This window comes from Pholis gunnellus (assembly GCF_910591455.1).
Source record: "Pholis gunnellus genome assembly, chromosome: 23".
NCBI classification, from domain to species: domain Eukaryota; kingdom Metazoa; phylum Chordata; class Actinopteri; order Perciformes; family Pholidae; genus Pholis; species Pholis gunnellus.
In genome coordinates, this window is record NC_136550.1 from 7,381,450 (window position 1) to 7,395,761 (window position 14,312).

General features: G+C 43.4%; 1 protein-coding gene across 1 annotated transcript in view; it reads left to right on the forward strand.

The window, feature by feature from the left end:
- The window catches only part of LOC306714569 (glucosidase 2 subunit beta-like), a gene marked incomplete at its 3' end in the record, with an annotated part of 87,082 nt that overhangs the window by 30,806 nt on the left and 41,964 nt on the right, over positions 1-14,312 (forward strand). The window contains exon 10 of the mRNA XM_079184616.1: positions 8,053-8,107. Coding sequence (XP_079040742.1) covers positions 8,053-8,107 — 55 coding nt within the window. The remainder of the gene's footprint in view (positions 1-8,052; positions 8,108-14,312) is intronic.

Below are 14,312 nucleotides of genomic sequence, written 5' to 3' on the forward strand. Positions count from 1 at the left end.
AAACCAATCAGAAAAATAACCGGGAAATAATTCTACATGAAAATGTTTCTTTTCTCCAAAACACCTTGAGTTCACTTTTCATTCAAGCCGATCTTTAGCGTTCCCTATTACCCGGTCACATTTCAAGCAAACATGACCCCGTCAGGTAGATGTTCATTTCCTGTGAACCTTTAAGGTGTTGGACTTGTCTTTGTACCTTTACTGCCCTTTGTGTTCAGTCAGTATTTATGCTGTACGGGTTATTATTTTATGTATTTATGGCTACAGAGCAACCATAGTAGGTGCTGAACCGCTTGTGGCCCATAGAAGCTCATTGTGTGTTTTTGTTGGGTTGTTACAGTATGAAGGTTAGATGCAGTACAGGCTATGATAGCGCATCGGATTTCTTTTACTGTGCTACTGCAATGCTACTGTTATTACTTTAACTGTTTTGTTTTGTCCATCTTTCACTCGGCTGGTGATTTATTCATCATTATATGCAAAACAACCACACAGCAGCTTGTGAAAAAGGTTGATGAATGATGAACATTTTTATCAAGCAATCTTAAGCTCGGCCTCTCGTGCTGCATGAGACGTGTCCGCTGCTGTATGGCAACTTATGACACTAACTCACACACACACACACACACACACACACACACACACACACACACACACACACACACACACACACACACACACACACACACACTACTTTAAATGAACACAGGTTTACTAGATTATGGGTCAATAAATCTTGTACTGGAGAGCATTTATGCTTTTTGTTCCTTTGTAGTTTCTTTGTTAACTTCACAACAGTGAACAGAATAAGCATTGATTGAGGAAAGGAAAGTCCTCCGTTTTGTGTCCATCGGCTTCCTCAAAGCCGCAAACCGGGACTTCAGACGTCCGCTCTTCTGGACTCCGGTCTTGTGTGGACGCACGGTGTCAACGTAGCAAAAGATATGCGTTGAATGGAAACAGAGTAGTGTGGAAGCAAGACGGGTAACAGATTTTGAACCTTTCACACAGATACAAGGGACCCGGGTCTAATTACCGACACCTTTTGCACAGTAGCTGCGGCAGCTAATGGCGTTTTTTCGTTTTTCATTCCACACTTTCATATCACATTTCGTCCCAGCAACCCCGGCCGTCACTAATACAACGGTCGTGACCGTGGTTTCTGTTTCAAAAGCCAACATTGTTAATGAGTCAGTTTCTCTCTCATGCAGCCGAATTAGGAGCTAATTTAGTCTTTTAAAAAAAAAAATGTTTATATGACATTCACTCGCCCTCCCTTGTCTTGCCAAATTACAGCTGGCCTTAGTTACAGTAAATAACGTGAGTGATTTGTTGCAGCCGACCCAAACGTTGTAAATCGAATTTCTTCTTCCTTGATGCGTTTGTGCAGTTGTGGGTTTGAAAACAAATCTGTTTTTCGTATTTGCAGTACTGGCAAAAGCATGCTTCGGATATCTAGAGTACAGGAGAATTAGCTGAGGATTTTTTGGAGATTGGGGGCTTTTGCTGTGGAGACTGATGTGCTGTTAGGGGTAAAATGTGTGAGCCCCCTTTCCTGTTGCCCCCCCCCCCCCCCCCCCCCCAGACTGTCTAAAGAGGCCTAATCAAATCCGACATCAAGAGCATTTGGGGATACTCTCCCTCTATCCTCCCCCCCACGCTCTCCTTGTCTTTTTTTTTTAAGCAAAGACAACTGCGGTGAATATTTCATGGGGTACATTGCCTCAGTTTCACCGCGTCGAGCAGGGAGAGTGGCACGCGATGTGTCGACCGACAGGCCCACATGCCGGCGTCTGCGAGGAGACGGTATTTCTTTCCGGCCCGTCTTCCTGACACGCCTACTCCTTTTTTTTCCCTTCTCTCTCCTGTTTTCCTTCTGTCGCAGACAACAGCTCTTTCGGGCAAGAGTCTGGCGGCTGACTATTTAGCTGTTACTTAAAATTTTTAGTATGACTACAGAACTTCTGCCGATCCATCTGATACCGTTGCAAAACGCCAACATATGGCCGCAAATCTGTTTCTGCACAGACTGCAACAATTATCGCACTTAATGATCTGATTACATGCTTTTAAGATCTTACAGGAACTTTTTTTGTGCTTCTCTTGCCAACTTTGGCGTTTAAACCATCGAGTGAATTACTGACTTATGAGAGTTTTTTTTCCTTATTCATGATAGAGAATGATTGTATCCACCTTGACCTTTTTAAAGCTGACCTAAGCCTTCCCCTTCACTCCGCTGCACGTTCTAGAAATATGCTGCGTCAACCGTAAAATAATCACGTTTTGCCGTTTGTTTCAGCGCTACACAAACTCCAGCTTCTCGATATCGTATTTCTCGAGTGCAAGCTTCGACGGTTGCCTTTACTGCCATTTGAACGCACACTTCATTTCCCTCACCAACATTCAATTTCATGGAGGGATGAGAAAACGCTGCCTTTTCCGTGCTACTTCCGAAAGGTTTGACAACACTACAGTACGCTCACTTTGCCGTTCTCTCCTTTCTCCCCCCCCCCGCGCTCTCATTTAATAAACACCGTGCTTGCTTGACTTGGAAGTCGGTTTCCGCCTCGCCTCGCTCTGGTGTGACGAGCAGCTGAACGGTGTCACCGTTAACAGGGGGGCGGTTGCTCTGTTGTGACAATATCCGTTTGATGCGGGAGTGGTAGTCCTCGGCTGCCATGTTCTCCCCTTCTGCTCTTTTACTTTCTTGTTCCCGCTCTGTCTGGATCTCACCGCTGTCACGGCGTCGGGAGAAGCCAACTGGCGTGACCTGAAAGTGTGCAAGCTGGCGGTTTTTTCCCTTCTCCATTGATGCCCACCCAATTGCGCATGCATGCATACATGCAGAGAAATGCGGTTATTTATGTTTTTGAGTCTGTGCTGGTGTCCCAGGATGCAGCAGAGGGTGCCAGTGATGTATAAAAGATGTTATGTGTTTGTGTCCCTCATTTACATAAAATTGTGTGTTTTCATCAAGCTTAGTCGCACACAAATCTGCCATATGTCCATGAGTTTACCACTGACTGTAGTTTTCAAACTCAAACAACCAGCATCATGCTATTAGACACACAAACAAACAAACAAAAACACAGACTACAGAACAACAGCATCCATCACAGGTAGCCTTTTTGATGTATCAGCCCCGTTTAAAGTCTAAACATGGTTTTCCAGAAGACATGACTCATACAGTAATAGGTGCAATTACACTGTAATTTTTTTCGGTGTCAAACACAATTGCAAGTTGTATGTAGAAAGTAAAAACATAAGGTGCCGTAGCAGACGGGAAGATATTCTGCTCGACGAAGAGGATTTTGTTAGGAAGTGCCATTAAAATTAATCAAAAGATTCACTCCATGACTCACTCCACCGCTCCTCTCGCTGGGATCTGGAGATACAGAAGAGGAAAGTGCCAGCAGCCGCGTATGGCATCGGAAAAAGAAAACCACTCAGGGCGTCTTTGTCCTCTGTTTAAACAGTGCCACAGAGAGAGAGGGGGGGGGGGGGGGGGTGTAGGAGAAGAAGGGATAAGAGAGAAGAGGTTTCTCACAGCTGCCCAGCCTGAGGCCCAAAATATGTGGCGCTCTTCTCGTCGGCGCGTCACCAGCCATCCGTCTTCGCCTGTCATTATTTTACCTCTCGCAGAGCACACACACACACACACACACACACACACACACACACACACACACACACACACACACACACCGTCTCTCTCAGAGACACATATGCACACTTATACCACCGCACACTGTCTGTGCCGTCTTGAGCTACTCTTAAATGCTGCCAGCATCAGATCCTCAAACATGGCCAACTTAAACGGAATGGAACACAGACGTCTGGTTTAAACAGGAAGGCGATCCTGGCGCTCCAGAATATGAGAACAAGTAACACCGAGGAAGGAGATATTAAAAAGCCTTGACGTAGTGGCTAAATGGTTCAAATAGCCGATGTGTTTTGACAACTGTAGGTCGTCCTACGGCGGTCAGCTGGCCTCTGAATATTTCCATCCTCGTTATCGCTTGTTCTTATATTTTGGAGTAGCTTTTTTCCTGCTCGCCATCTGGCGAGCGTCAACACATCCACAGCGAGAAGCGCTGCATTGTTTGGTCGCTTCAAGTCGGTCTTTGCCATTTGGGAGTTGTCGCACCAGTTTCTGTTAACGGCAGTATTTGCTTTGTTTTAAATTGCATCGCTTTGTATCACTTGTTGAGCCGATGTGGATTTGAGCTGTGATTTCATGAAGAGTTGAACTTTGATGACGTTTTGACAGATAATCAGAGTGACATGTTTTTGAAGGTGGTCTTTCTCTAACCTCAACCAAGTGACTTAGTTGCCTAGTTCAGTTGGCAGGATAGAAAAACGCTCACGGGTCGTCCTTGGAGTGGTCCCAAGGGATTGCCTTGAACGGCACAGATCAACCACCCGTCTCACCGATGAGATATAGCGACTCGATGTCGGCGTGGAGCTCTGCAAAAGGTCTGCGCGGGGTCCACATCGACCCTCCACGCTGCGCTCCTGTCCAACCGCTGAACTCTGCAGAGGCCTCCACAAATGTCACAGTCGAGTTCAGTTTGCATTAGCAGCGGTGTCACGAGGCAGAGGAGCCTCTGCAAACATTGTGCTGCGTTCACGTTTGCCATTAAACCCCCGGGCCTCTGCAGAGACACCGGTCGGGCCGCGAACTCTGCAGTCTCCACATAAACCCCGACTTTGACTTTAGCACAGCTGAAACCTGAGTGCCTAATTGCTGTAGCGGCTTCTGTTTAAACCAGAGAGAGAGAGAGAGAGAGAGAGAGGCTCTGTGGCAGTAGCATATCCATCAAAACTTTGGCTGATGAAAAAGTTGACGCTCCATACATCTTCACATTTCACCCCAGCTAGACATCAGTGCCCGGTTATAACAGAGCCTCTCAGATAATGGCTTAAAATCAGCCACTGATACATTTTTTTTTTAAAGAAAAGGGCAAAACTGTGGAAAGAATGTGGAGCAGGAAGGATGTGGAAAGTTGTAACAATTCCCCTGACTAAAAAAAAAAAGAAACCTAAGGGGAAAAGTAATAACCTAATGTGTTTTCAAAGCTACCAAAATATGCTGAAAGGCCTTTTCTCCACTATGTCAGTAAATAGCATATATAAACAAAAGACATGTAACACCATATATTTATGCAAATGATTAATCTGGCCGGCATACAGCGAACAAAAGCCGTGAGGCTCCCACTTATACTCCAACACAATAAACAAACTTAACATTCACACATGATACCCCAAACCGAGTCCCATTAGTCCCTTAATTCAACTCTAATATTCCGATGATGGATAAATAGATATATAAATGGTAACAATAATAAAAGACCCTATTCATAACCTCTGTAAACAATGGACAGCCCCTTTTTAAAATGTGCAAAGGAAAATAAACACAAACATGTTCCCCGTTCACAACTCTCTCCACGTATGGCACACAGATACACACAAGCAGACAACACACACACACACGTGTCAAGTGCTTTCAAAGAGACAAAAAGCATGCAACGCATTAAATATTGAAAATATTCTGTAAAATATGACACGCTCACCCACTGAGCGTTCTGCTGAGGGAATAGAACACAGCACACACGCATAGAAGGAGGCCGCGTCGCTCCTCCTTGGCTGTCGTGAATATAGGTCTGCCAAACTGAGCAGCAACAACCAAAAAAAAAAAAAAAAACGCTGAAAGTGTTACGTAAGTTAGGATTCTCTGTGATTTTCACCTTAAGTCGGCACACAGGCGGCTATTTAAATTGCGTCAGTTTCCTCTGATGTAAATGTGTATAGCCTTCAACTCCCTTAGAGCTTTTAGTCATTTATTTTGATTAGGGCTGTATTTATAAGACGAGTCTCTTAAGTAAGTCGCCTGGGAAGAGGGGTTTGGCGAGGACGGCGGTGGGGGAACAAAATGAAGTCTGTTTGATGATTATAAACTCAGAAATATCTGCTTGTCAATTAATTAGGCGCTTCCCGGGTACGCGGGCCCCTCTTTTCATTTACCGGGCCCCGGCTCTCGGTGGACAAATACCCGCGGTGCACCCATTGTACGTTCTTAAGTCGTTACATGCGTCTGCCGCAGCCGGGGGAACGGAGAACAGAGATCCTTCAAAGGCGGGCGGTTTTTCAAGAGCCTCAGTATTTTCTTTCTTGGAGCGGCGTATGTAGCTGCTTGAAGGCTTTACTCCGCCGGTGTCTCCTTCTCAGACACAAACAAGAGCCGGAGAGTGATGTGGACATGAGAAGAATGAGAGGACTGAGCTTGAAGTGAGGCCTCCATTATTTCTGCCTCGCAGTCCAACAATATGCGAGGTGAGCAACAGAATAAAAAAAAAACAGTGAACAACACCAAACATACCTGGGCATATTCTTCCATTTTTCTTTTTCCACACATGTTGTTGGTTCTCTATCCGCGTCCAGAAGCAGTGGATGGTTGAGTGATTCCACATACCTACTGTATAAGTATTTCATATGTAAGCGTGCATGCAGAAAGGCCTGGTTCCACTGGGACCTTTCCAGGAAAGCGCTTAGTGAAACCACAATGAGAGGATCCGCTTAAGGAGGGTATGCGTTTGTTTTTTTGGACTGGTGTAAACTCCTCATGACTATTTGTAACGCACCTGCTCTGCATATAAATGGTGCATAGCCGCCGTTAAACTCCCAATGTGTTGTTTTAACAATTGAACAAGTTAGATATAACGCCTTCATTAGTGAAGTGAGTAGCTGGTAGGTGTTACCTTTTGGATAGAGCCTCATCATATATTTTAAATACTCTTAATACTGCCCAATGTTTACTGGAAAAGGGACGATGGTGGGCGAATGGATAGCAGGAATTCTTCAAATATTGTAATATAACTTTTATCTTTTAGTGCTTTTCTGTTTTGCATTTATAAAAATAACCTTAAAACAACACATAACCAATTTTTAGGATCAATAGAAATTCCCCTCCAGATGTGGAACCTGAGCTGACAAAGCATCATGGGAATAACAACGGTGGGTTTTCGTTTCAAAAGATTTTTCTAACTCGGTGACATGTTTTCTTAAGGTTTTTTTTTCTTTTTCTTTTTCTTGCCATGGCAATTTTCACATTTGTATTCAATCTGTCAAAATATTCTGAACCTCAAATACTGCATGCGATGTCACAGTGATCTTAAGCGGTCTTTTTGTTCTCCTCCAGAGGTGGTGAGTCACACTGCGTTTGGCAACGCCTCTCACTTGCACAGTCGTGTTTACGGTCTGGTTTCCAGAGAAGGAAGAAAAAATGACAGCATGTAGCATCAAGTCATCAAATCAGACCCATATGTGGGAATCCTAGTCAGTTTAGTCGTCCTCGGCATCATGAACGCTCTGGAAAGATGCTTCGCACAACATTTTTCTTTTTAACTTTCATAATGCCTACAAGCGTCAACAACTGAACATAGCACATCTGTAACAGCACACATTTCTTTCTTACCTCAGGTAGATTCCCAGCTCGCGATACAAGTAAATATTTTCATGTACGCTATATCAATATTTTACAGCCACAGCTTAGCGATCGACAATATTTACTCTGGCAAGGATTTAGCGATTATCTCCCTAAAACCTTCCACGAGGTGAGGATCTGCAACACGACTTGGATCTCCCTAAATGAATGCGGCGTCTCAAAGAGGAAAATTAAAGACCTCAAATTGTGTTGGCTCTGCCCGTTCTCTTTCCCCCCTGTGACCTAAAACGGAACGCTAGCATCCAGGCATGTTGTCTTTCATCATCGAGCTGTCTGCCAGAGGCTCCTGGGAGCCTCCTAGAGCACAAAAAGGAACCTTGTATTTTGCAACATCAAGCGCACAAGTGTCTTCAACGTCTGCTGGGGGGGGTTGCATATTAGAGTCATGGACTTGAGCTGATGAGCTTTTAAAATCACTCTCCGTCTCTCTCTCTCTCACACACACACACTTTAATGTCGCTTTATACATGAATGCAGGTGATACCCAAGGTCTTCCACGTGTATAGAGCTTTGACCTTGTTTCCTCTCACTGCTTCCATTACTTGTAGATCAGAGATGCACCAGGCGTGGGTGAAGATCCTCACTTAAAGGCAGCCGACAGAGGTAAGTTATGACCCCCCCCCACACACTGCTCCTGTGAGTCCCCACTTTATGTTCCTTTCCACAATTAGATGAATCTTTTCATTGCGTCACAGATTTTTAATATCGGCAAAAGTTTTCTTACGCCCCTAAACACGAGAGCTTTGTGTGGTTATTTTTGCCGGATGCTAGTTGCATAAGATTGCATCAACAGATCGACAAGATCTCACGTGTTTAAAGAATTTGCAGCGCTTTCCTTTTAAAAGTAATAAATGCCTGTTCATTTAAAAATGTCTCGCCGAAGGAGGAGTACAGTCCCGTCGCACATAATAGATTTGGGACGTACGGAATGGCTAGGTGCAAATACGGAGCACCACAAACATGCTGCTTCAGGAGTCTTTACAAATACAGTAAAAATAGGAAAATGTCTTAATTATGTTTCCACGAGTGATTGTTTTCTAGAAAAACAATGATAATTTGATTCTTTAGTGGTTGTGTGAATCGTTTGTGACGTGTTTCATAGTGGGATTAAGTGAATACTTTAAGTGCCACGACGAAAACCCCAATTTAAAATCATTTGGAAGATATCTCACGATGTGCACTAATTTGAAAGCCTAGAAGTGTAAAGTTTATGGTATTATGTCATCTTTCAAAGAAGCAGATGAGATGGGTTGTGAGTCTTTTTTTATACCGCCACTGGGAGGTGCCAAAGCCAGAAATAGATTATTAATCACGTGATAAAAAAAAGTATAGAAACAATTATACATATTTGAGGCACAAACCATCGCTGCAGTTGATTCATGATTGTTATACATCAATTTTGGGACATTTGATATCGCGTGGAATCTTTTTTTTTTTTTTTTTTGCATAACATAACATGTGGTGTTGAAATGTCGAGGCACAGGAACACAAATATAGCCATCAAACATTTTCCAAAAATATTCTGCTGTTGAATCAAAGTATTGTGGCGCACCTCGAAGCCCGGCTACTGTCTGAGAATAACAAACAGATTACCCATGCATGAGCGAGCTCTTTATTCCTTTTGGCCATAGTTCCAAACCAATGTAAGTTAGAATGCGCTTGGTGTGTGTGGCTGATGTAGAAGGCTGTTTGTGTGTCGTTTTGTTTTGTTTTCAAGGTGATGCAGCTAGTTTACCCCCCCCCCTTCACACCACGAGCATATTATCCTGCTGCGAGGAGACAGGCCCAGGTATTTATGGCCAGCATAAAAAGCGTGTGCATTCCCCGTCACCCTACAGCTCGAGATTTACAGCACATTTGACAAACACACTGAATAAAAAAAAAAAGTGTGTTCAATTTGTATTGGAGTTTAGAGCCTGTCTGTTGTGCATGCTCCCAACGGATCCGGCTTTCAGTACATGTGTGTGCGCGCGCGCGCATGTGTCTCGCCGTCTATGTACGCCTCCCGCTGTGTAAGAATGTGTCGATCTGTGTGTGCGTGTGTGTGTGTGTGTGTGTGCACACGGAGCGCGCCTGCTCTGAAACACCAGCAACAGATAACAGATGGTCCCCCTGCATTAGAAGTGTTTTATTTCCCCGCGGAAGCCAGATATGTCAGAAATAAGCATGTGCAACATTAGTCATTTGGAATATTCATGCCCCTGCCGTCCGATGGTTTCCTTTTCGCAGCCAAAATACCACCGTCCCCAATTCTCCTAAGGAAGTTAGGGGAATAAGGGGGGGGGGGGGAGCAGTCATCAGCTGAACTGATGGGGGAGAAGGCTCAGGCCTACATGCGGCTTTAATGGAGGGATTTCTTCCTCCTGGTCGCTTCCTTAGCGTAGCAGGGCTGTAATTAAACAGGGGCTACTCACTGTAGATGTGTTCATATTAAGAACCCCCAGCCCCATTAGACACAGTGATGTGAATATGCACACGTGTCCATATGCCTGCCTGGCTGTGCACACGCACACGCAAAATAGTCATTTGCACCCACGTTAGATCCCTTCATCCACTGGAGCAGACTCCTTTTGCTTTCCTTCATAGACTCCTCTTTGGGAGTCCTCTTCCTCTCCTCCTCCACCACTTATCTTCCCATTTCTCCTCTCCACCTTCATCTCTTGAACTCTCTTGATTCGCTGTAGCTTCAGTCTCTTTAATCTCCACCATTTCGGCTTTCTACTCCCCCTTTCCCGCCAATGAGCGCGGCTGCCATCCTTGTCCTCGGCGGGCACGCATCATTATCAGGCCCCGATTAACCGTCTACCTTAGTTGGCAGTCTTGAGGGCCCCACCAGGGGCCGATAGCACGGTTTTCCCCACCACCGGAAAACATGAATTTTGAGCGGCGCCTTCTCGCTCGCGTGGTCCCTCATGATCGGGGTTAATTTGTGGCAGCGCGCACGAATGTTGTAGAAAGAAGAGAGGCGGATGAAAAGGAGGAAAAGCTACCAAACAGTCGAGCGCTGCTTATCGCATAAATGCAATGTGATTTATTCAGGAATATGCAAATCCAACAATCACTCTGCCTTGTTTACCGAAGGGACCTGCTGATTCAGAGTCTGAGAGAGAGAGAGAGAGAGAGAGAGAGAGAGAGAGAGAGAGAGAGAGAATTCCAATCATAGACGCCAGCATACAGGGCACGCAGTGAGGCAGCAGCTAAATCTCTGCTTTTCCTTTAGAATCAGAAAATGAAGGGTGTCGGACAATTTCTTGGTCGTTTCACGGCTTCAAAAACCTTTTGAATTTATTTTTGGTGAAGCCGGATCGCTGACGCGAAGAGTGAAGGGTTATATGTAATACACGTCTTATCGTATGCAACGCTTACAAAGCATTTAGATTAATTAAATGCCATTGTACTACATGCTGTTGCCCGCTGTGATTGCACAAAAGTGCTCAGACAGTTGGCATAAAAAGGGGCTCGGTAAGGCTCAGGGCTGATTTTAAAGTAGTAGATGATGTGTTGAGCCATTTTTGAACACATGAAATGCAGATTTTTTTTTTTTTTTATACATTTCATCACAGTACAGCCATATACTTTAGTTTACAGCTTAAAAAGAAATGTGCTTTCCATCTAGACGTTTCACAGAATTCTGAATTATTACGTTACCTTTGCTGTAGTCAACATCTAACGATTGTATGAATCCGTGTCTTTGAAGACGTTTTCAGCACGAGTCGATAGGTTTCTGTATCACTCTGCTGTTTGCCTAAAGTAAGAGTAACTCTGACAACTGGAGATCTGGTGTACAACATACTGACGCAAAATAGAATGGGTTGTTCAAATATTAAATGGACAGCTATGTACTGTGAACGAAATGCAATATTCAACAATGGACGGTTGCACATGCTATGTCAGTTGGACAGACTTGAATTTGATCTGAATCCTTTTTTATCATCTATTACCTAAGAGGTGCGGGCTTGCCCGTCACATTCATTTATTTTCTCTTCATTGGGTTCTAGGAACAGGTACGAGTCGCAGCTATTTCCTGACTCTCTGCTGAGAGCCCAATTAACTCCGGCGTATTGATTTCTCTGCACGGCAATGCATGTGCTTTTCCAGGTGAGTCCCTACAGCGAGCGCCAAGTGTGTGGAAGACAACAATTATCCTTTCTAACGGATTCTCCGAGGCCACACAAAAGAGAGCAGAGCTCACAAAATTGATCTCTTCAGCCTTGCGAGCCGTCGTGCGCACGAGGAGACAAAGGCACACACAACCCGGTGATGTCTTAAAGCTACAGTGTGCAACTTTTTGACGCCAGAACCCTTTAATTATTGTCCTCAAACTTGTTTTTCCCTATTTAACATCTAACAATTGTGTGACCATGTGCATATTATATAAAATTGGTGCGATTGCATTCGCAGTGGCCATTGTCATGAGCTAGGTTGTACTTCTCAAGCACAGGAATCCATGGCAACAACAATAATAGCAGAAATAAAGCAGTTTTTTTAAAGGTATACACCACAGCCAGATGAGTGGCAGGTTTTTGGACACGATCTTGATTATTTGAGCCAACTAATATAGAGCTAGAATTATATTTGCTTTCCAAATGTTATAGTTTGAAGATTATGGCGTTAAAATTGAGATATTTAAAACATTTTGTATGTATAGCTCCAAATCCTGCGCAGCGTACATTACGTGAGGCATAGCTTCACATTCCTACAATATTAGACCTCACTGTCCTCATCTTTATCACAATGACATTGTCAGGACTATTGTAATTGTCTCACCTGAACAACAAACTCTCGTCCAGCTCCTCAGAACTTTTATTCTGTGATGAGCAGAATGTTTTGTTTCTCTTCTGTAGGGAGTTTGGAAAATGGCGAGTGGGCAGTCCCTCTAGGTATTTCTATGATTTTTTTGATTTGTGAAAGCATTTTTTGAGCCGAGATTTAGTTTAATTTTTAAATGCTTGGAAAACAACTTTATTTTTTATTTATTTATTTTTACCAAGAAATGCTGTGTAGGTTTTTTTTCCCCCGAGATCGTTCTCAATCTTTAAAAGCGGCACTTTGAGTTGTAAACAGACAGCGATCCTCATTGCTTATGAAACTTGAGAACCACATTTACTCATGCATTCCCTTAGATTTTCCACACATGCAATGTTTTCGAGTTCTTGCACCCATTTGTCCTGTGAATAAACCCGGGTTCCTCTCCTCTCCTCTCTCCCCACTGCAACTACCATGGCTGGAAGATATTCTCATTTTCCCTGTGAAATGTATGTCATATCAACAATGTGATGCTAATCTGCTGCAGTCATGCACCCGCCACCGTGCTATTTTTGCCACACACATGTTGCCTGAGAGGTCAGCAGCATAGCAGGGTTCCTACTCGGTTGAATTGCTCGGAGGCAGAAGTTAATTTCCAACTCGACGGAGAAAAATGACTTTGCTTTGACCTCCCGTGCTTGCTGGCACAACAACGACTTTGTGCTTTCCCAGGAGACGAGCGCACCATACATATCTAATTTAAAAGCTGTTTTTTACTTGCGGTATGAAATTGTATACATTTATACGTGTGTTATATAATTTGGGAACAATCATCAGCCCATCTTTTTCTTTTTTTTTGCACCCATATAACTAAACGGAACAGAATCTCACTAGATTTTGTGATTCTTCACATTCTTCTCAATCTAGATAGTTTTGGTCTGAGTTGCCTAGTTTTGGAGGTATCGGCCGTAGAGATGTTTGCTGACTCGCCAATATAACGGGACTACATGGCACCGAGTTTGTGATGCTCAAAGCGGCAGAAATATTTGAATAACTTCCGTCTCTTTCCAAAAAATCACGACACAGCTACTCAAGATAATCCACAGACCGTGGGTGCAGTTTCATGTCGGAACCAGAGTTATTGTCTAGTAAGCATATTCGGGTTAACTCTCCGACAACACAGCGTAGTGCCGCCCTGCAAGTAATAGACAACTAGCAGTAGTCGATTATAAAATGGATCTCTGTAAGTGGTATTAATGGGATTAGTAGCAAGTGTTATTGAAATCAATCATGTATTGACTGTTCACCAAGCCCCACCCCCTTAATTACTGTTGCTACTTAAATTAGCTAACTAATTAAACTAACTTGGCTCCAGTTATAGATCAGGGGAGTGGTTTAGCTTCGATAGTTACTGAACTTGGAGTATTGTGGTGCAGCCATAGTCGGTGCTCACGTCGCTTCCTTCTCTTTGATCTTTCCCTGGGAAAGCGGTTTGAGCTCCTGGTGTGCAACACGTCACTTCTTAATAAGCCTGCTGCATTGTTACATTGATTATTCAGTCGTGTGTTTCCTTTTGTATCTGAGGTTTACAGACATTTTCACATCATTTGCTATTCACAATTTTTTTTTCTCGTACCAGCTGTCAGCATTTTTGCTCAGTGTGCTGAATCTATTCAAACATTTTTAGATGCCACGTAAGAGTAACTGTTTATACAATTCTTTAAGTGACGCACAGCTATTTACAATATTCTGTGGTTTTGTTTCGGAGGAATACACTGTCATGTACATAAGTATTCTTACATTATTTCAGATACAAAGATATCCCCAATTTTATTATAATTTGTACTCCACGTGTGTGCATAGCTTTGCTGAAAACCTGTTCCTGCTTCATACGCTTGTTGTTTTGTATTGAACAATATAGGCAATATAATAATTCATATTACTATTATATATTATATCATATTATATATATCATATGTACAGTATATAGGTACATCGTTTTCTACAAGGTGTCTTTCTTACAATATTCAGTTGCTATCTAGGGTGAAAATTATTGACTGAA